The sequence below is a fragment of the Chanos chanos genome, chromosome 2 (assembly GCF_902362185.1).
Source record: "Chanos chanos chromosome 2, fChaCha1.1, whole genome shotgun sequence".
NCBI lineage: Eukaryota > Metazoa > Chordata > Actinopteri > Gonorynchiformes > Chanidae > Chanos > Chanos chanos.
The window spans coordinates 21289826-21295825 of NC_044496.1; the positions used below are offsets into that span (position 1 = coordinate 21289826).

Genomic DNA, 6000 nt, shown 5'->3' on the forward strand with positions numbered 1-6000 from the left:
ACAGAACTTAAACATGGCGGACCTGAAAGAGTTCCTAACAGCAACCATCTGAGAGTGATCAAATATGGACTTGATTTTCAGAAGTGTTGAGACAGACTTTTCTGTGAGGCAGCTGAGAGAGATGTGTCAAGGAGCGTGTGCAAACCAATGCCAAATGAGTTATAAATGGTCTATTGTCCCATAACACTTGGGATATGTCTGAGATACTGTTTTGAAGCAATCATGGAAGTGGAAAATACAATTGTGCTAAAGTTGCACATTTTTGTGGAAAAGATGACATTTTTTTTCTCAAGCTAATTTCAAGGAAGAAGAATACAAGGCATTGACGGCATCAGATGTACACGGTCAAGCGGCAATCACGTTCATTATAAAACCAAATATTGCATTCCAATACAAATAAAAGACTTCTCTTGATCCATCAATAACTCACTAGTCCATCACAGGTGCTAACAGCAGCTTGACCCTTCATGGTTGATTTACTCCACACCTCCCCAAGGAAATAACAAAGAGAGCGGTCATGAGCATGCAATGTAGATCCTCGAAGGCCTCCATATCTCCTTTCTGTGAGAAAGCCAGGGGCCAACAGATACGGGTTCAGGGTAAGGTTAAAGTGTAAGTCTTGTCCACCATACTGCAGATGGTAGAAAACTCTAGCCAGGTTCCCAGAGTCCAATGAAGCTGCACGTCGCTGAATACGACTCACACGATGGGACACAAAGTTTGATAGAAACCGTCCTGTTGAATCAACTCTGTGGGGGTGAACTACTTCATACTGCAGAAGCTCTTGGAGAACAGTTTCTACAGAAAAGAAAAACACACAGAGAGAAAATAATGATGATTATATCAAAAAGACATCCGATTTCATTTGCACAAGGAAAATGCAATAAACCATTTTGTCATGTGAAGCATCAGGTGAATTCATAAAATATAGAAATCAAAAGCACAATTTTACACAATTTTACAATTTTTCACAAAAAGAGAGAGTTTATCCTGTTCAAATTCGTTATGAATTCTTATTAAGCAGAGAGCACCTTAACTTTCACTGAAATAGCAATAAACCTTTATATCTGTTTTAAAAAGCTAATTTCATTATTACACAAGTCAGACTGAAAAAATCTCTGCATTAGATGTTCATTCTTCTGTTTAATTTTGTCGAGAAAATCTTAGGCCAAATTTGTCAATTATGTTTAAAAGACATTTCAGAATCCACCCATTAACGTGAGTCTATTAATGCAACAAGTCAAGTAACAGATTTTGGAATAGGACTAAGAGTTGCTATCTTAATAACAGGAGCATCAGTCATAGAAACTGCAAAATTACTGAATGTGTCATAGGGGAGAGTGAAAAATCATGAAAGCATAAGCTAATCAAAGAAAAATTCCATCAGGAAAGAGAAGTAGTCGCAGAACAGTTACTAAAACCAACAAACAACAATTCACCACAGAATTGCGTCTACCTTTACATTGTGAGCTGATATTCACTGAAAGGCTACTATCTGGAACCCATCCATTACTATATCAGACAACTTATGATTTTGTGCAATGACCGCAAAGGCTTGCTTTCTGAGCAGTGGAAGAATGGGTTGTCTGGATCTGGATGGGTTTGTATAAGGAAAAAAGGAGAGGAAGGAAGCTTTCAACCCACACTGCCTGTTCCCAAAAGTCAAACATGGTTGTGGATCTGTTATGGTCAGTGCAGTCCAATTTAAGCATCAAAGCAGATCCCAAGGCGTAGACATTGGTACCTCTAGATGTTCCAATGTTCCTAGACGATAATACACCAATGCATAATCCTGAATAGCTTTAAAAGCAGATTTATAAACACCAGGCGGGAGGTTATATAGTCACCAGATCTGGACATAATTAAACTTTATGGGAGGGTATGAAAGTATGGAGAGCAGAGTAAATTTCCACTTCATTCATTTCTCAAAGAACCAGTAACCTTGCTATTTGAAGAGTGGTCCAATATCCCAAAATAAATGGTTGAATAGTTTTATAACTGTATCCTATAAGAGAAATGGAGGGTAGTCTGAGGACGAATGTTGTCCCAGTGTTCATAAATATTCATATATTGTTCAGTGTTCCCATTATATTGTCCATACTCCCTATGTGATTGCTTCGATTTAGCAGTGTTTTTGGTTGTGCCGTTCTTCTAAAGCACCAGATCATGTTTGAAATGTGATGATGTTTTGTTTGCTGACACAACTGGTCATATTATGTAAATGTGCACATATGCAGTCAGAAATAATTCCCTCTTACAGGCAACCATGACTACATATCACTTTCTCTGGCTTTACATGATTCCAGTTTACAGCCATGACAACACTTTGCCTTCCATTCCATTTTTTCAAGTTTCATTAAAAAACAGTACCCAGTGTAAACTGGAAGTTACTTTTTTAAAAATTTATACAGCTCTTAAGATTCTTGCATGTAAGCTGTCCTGCCACCAAAATGGCATATGATCTGCACTGCATGCAGTGAGTCAATACAGGGGGAAGGAGGACAAACTGAAAATATCCTGAGTGTCTGTCCACATTTATGATTTTATCTATGAGTATCAAATCCCACTCCATTGCTTGTTAACTTACACATAGCCAGTGCAGAAACGTAATATGCATTCAGTCTAACAATTAGTATGAAAATAAAACAAAATGTGTTGTGCATCTTTATAGTCTCTCTCCAAAAGTACATTAAAAAATGTACATACATACTAAGAAGAGACATGTGTATAAGGAGGCCCTGTGAGCATTTATACCACAAACATTTCTTAAAAATGCCAAATCAAGAAAGAAGAACTAGATGGTTATTTTTCCCTTTGGCACAATCAGTTTCAACACAACAAATACATTTTAGCTTTTCATTGTGTCCACAAAACTATTACGCAAATATGGAGGCAACACTAGTACACCTAACAAAAAGGTCTTTCTTAAATTACAGAAAAGCTCAGGATTTATGCTCTAATTTAAGATACACTGAATACCCCATTCATACGCGCACTTGGTCTGGCTGTCTTAAAATTTTTTAGGTCTGGTTCTAATAGGAAAGCCAGTGTTCAGTGCACTCACCTGTTTCTTGCACAAGTCCATTTGTTTTTGCGTTTCCAATAACAGACAGCACTCCGGCAATAAATAAAACATGGAGAGAAAAAACAGCTTGCCCAAATACACGAGCTTCTTTGTCCATATGAATCAGCATATTGTAACGAAAATGAGTTTACCCGGCTCGTCTCACAGCATTGACAATCTTTTCAAATAATTTTGAAAAGTGTATTATTGAACCTGACTGAAAGCTCACAAGCTATATATTCCCATCTCGCACAAATATTTTAGTAAAGTGACAACAAGGCGTTTTAAGCCTTTCAAGATGCATGTCCCAAGATGACAATAGGTGTAGTCCAGAAATCGGGGGCTGCCCGTGTTGATATTTGCCTGCTGTGAATAGTCCAACCGTCCCCCGACAAAGCAGGATGAAACTTCAACAACTAAAACTTTGTTGAAGAACCACCCTCCAAGGATTGTGGGAGGATCCGAAGGTTTTCTCTCATCGAGAAAACGAGATGCCAAGTAAAAATCCATTTGCAGTTCTTTGCAGGAGGTTGTGTGTCGGCATTTTAGTAGCGCAATACGTTTTCAAGTTAAGTAGCCCATCAGTCGTTTGTGTCATTGTACCATCATTTAACGTTCCCAGTCAAAACAGAAACGTAGCCTACATGAATGCAATCCTAATAGGCCTAAATAGACTCCAAAATGCGAATGAACACAGATATCAATCCTCTTACTAAATAGATCTCAGATTTTCTCCAAAATTATGTAGCGGGCTGATCTGAGTGAAAGATTTTGTTGTTCTCTCTTGATTTTGAGATTTTTAATAACTTTTCCGTGTAGCTGCTGTAAGAGCCGTCAGTATCTGGAATTTTGTGCTGTAAAATTTTGCATGTGTTTATCTCGTGCCTCCTCTAGCGGACACAAAGACTTTTACAATGCTTTTATGGTGTCCTTATTGTGCACGCTAGTGTTTCTTTTGCTCGGTCATGAGGGCCCAACGAATTGTAGGCGTATTTTTTCCCAGCCTTGTAATTATTCTATGGCTCAACATCCAGATGTTTAAATGACAAAATGAAAAATATGCTGTAAATGTGGGGGGGGGGGGGGCTGGGGTTAATATCAAGAAGCACGGCTTTACGCTAGGACTGAATCAGAGAGTTATTTTAGCGATTTAACCCGTAGAGATATTCTTGAAAACTTAGATATCACACTCTGCAACAGTGCATGTGTAAATCAGAAACGGAAATGTCTGGTGTAGTAGCTGGACTATTATCATATATCAGTCACAACAGATCGACCAATCCCTGCTCCTGACAGGCGGGAACGCAGAGGGCGCTTTGATATAAAATGCCGGTAGACGAACATGTATTGCTCTGTGACAAAGGCTATGCACGCTCACCTTGTGGCGAGCGCTGAACCTAACTGATAACGTGAACGACGTCTTCTTTTTCTTCCCTGCGCTGCCGCACGTTATGTCTATTTTGCTATGCCATTTATAGCCGGAACACCGCAGACGAAGGCATCGGTTGTGGCGTTATTAAAGAAATGGGGGATTTTCGCAATATTAGCTGGTGGGGGGCATTCAACAAGACCTTGAACCAACAGAAATTTAACAGTCTGGACGATATTGAAATCACGGCTGATGGCAGTTTAATACTGAGGATCATAATCTCAGTAGTGTACTCGGTTGTATGTGCTGTCGGTTTGATCGGGAACTTGTTAGTTTTCTTCTTGATGAACATCCGACAAGGGAGAAAGAAATCCACAATTAACTTTTTCGTTATAAATTTAGCAGTAACAGATTTTCAGTTTGTCCTAACCTTGCCATTCTGGGCCGTGGACACCGCGCTGGACTTCAGCTGGCCATTTGGAGATGCTATGTGCAAAATAATTTTGTCCGTCACCGTAATGAATATGTACGCGAGCGTCTTCTTTCTTACTGCAATGAGCATCACTCGATATTGGTCTGTAGCCTCGGGTCTAAAGAACCGTACCCATCACAGAAACATCTCTGTGAAGTGGGTCTGTGCAGTACTGTGGGTTTCAGCAACTCTGGCTACGGCACCAACTTCAGTTTTTTCGACGGTGGACACTGTTGCTGGAGAAAAGCTCTGTCTTCTAAGGTTTCCTGACGGCCAGCACTGGCTCGCTCTGTATCACCTTCAGAAAATCTTCATTGCATTCATTTTACCAATGCTTATCCTATCAGTATCTTATTTGCTGCTGCTACGCTTCATTCGTCAGAAGAGTATGAAGAACAACCATCCAAAAAGGAGATCTAAAGTTACCAAATCCGTTACTGTAGTTGTCCTCTCCTTTTTCATTTGTTGGATGCCAAATCATGCAATTACACTCTGGGGCGTGCTGGTAAAATTCAATGCCGTTTATTGGGATAAAACATACTACATGATACACACCTACGTGTTTCCAGTGACTGTATGCCTAGCCCATGCCAACAGCTGTCTGAACCCAGTCCTATATTGTCTAATGCGACGGGAGTTCAGGACGATGCTAAGGAATTTATTTTGGCGAATATCCTCACCATCCGTCTCTACCTGCAAATTGCGTGGGTACAGTGCCACCATCAAACCAGAGCATGGAGACGACAATATTGCAGTCCCTTTCAATGCAATGGACACAGAACAACATCAGCTGTCTATTATAGACAGTGTTACAGTCAACCAGACTAAGTCAGTTCACTTCAGGTGTACATTATTGCCGAAAGATGACCTGATGTAACGTGTGCAGGTTAATATGTAGACTACTACGATAATGTATACTGTCATTCCGTATTTTTCGTGCATGTTGTTGTCCAATAGGTCATCTGGAAAGGCTACGAAAAGTTATAACTGATTTTGTGTGGAAATGTTTCGGGACAGGGTTATGTAAAATAATGAGTTGTATGTAAAGAGTGTGTTTTTATTGTGCACACTTGTGAATTTACTCATTGGCGGAAA

The 6000-nt window shown here is 39.7% G+C and overlaps 2 protein-coding genes across 2 annotated transcripts in view; one reads left to right on the plus strand and one right to left on the minus strand.

The window, feature by feature from the left end:
• Positions 1 to 3197, minus strand: part of adamts7 (a disintegrin-like and metallopeptidase (reprolysin type) with thrombospondin type 1 motif, 7) — a 41319-nt gene extending 38122 nt beyond the window's left edge. The window contains exons 1-2 of the mRNA XM_030765158.1: positions 3065 to 3197; positions 431 to 798 (exon numbers count right to left, since the gene is read on the minus strand). Of these exons, the coding sequence (XP_030621018.1) occupies positions 431 to 798; positions 3065 to 3194 (498 nt within the window). The 5' untranslated portion in view covers positions 3195 to 3197. The remainder of the gene's footprint in view (positions 1 to 430; positions 799 to 3064) is intronic.
• Positions 3198 to 4588: 1391 nt separating this feature from the next.
• rxfp3.3a2 (relaxin family peptide receptor 3.3a2) lies at positions 4589 to 5782 on the plus strand. Its single transcript, XM_030765159.1, has one exon. It carries the CDS (start codon positions 4589 to 4591, stop codon positions 5780 to 5782), a length of 1194 nt encoding a protein of 397 aa, XP_030621019.1.
• The last annotated feature ends 218 nt before the right edge of the window (positions 5783 to 6000 follow it).

What these genes read in the sequence shown, in the direction of transcription:
- rxfp3.3a2 (XM_030765159.1), top strand. Translation starts at nt 4,589, where the DNA reads ATGGGGGATTTTCGCAATATTAGCTGGTGGGGGGCATTCAACAAGACC.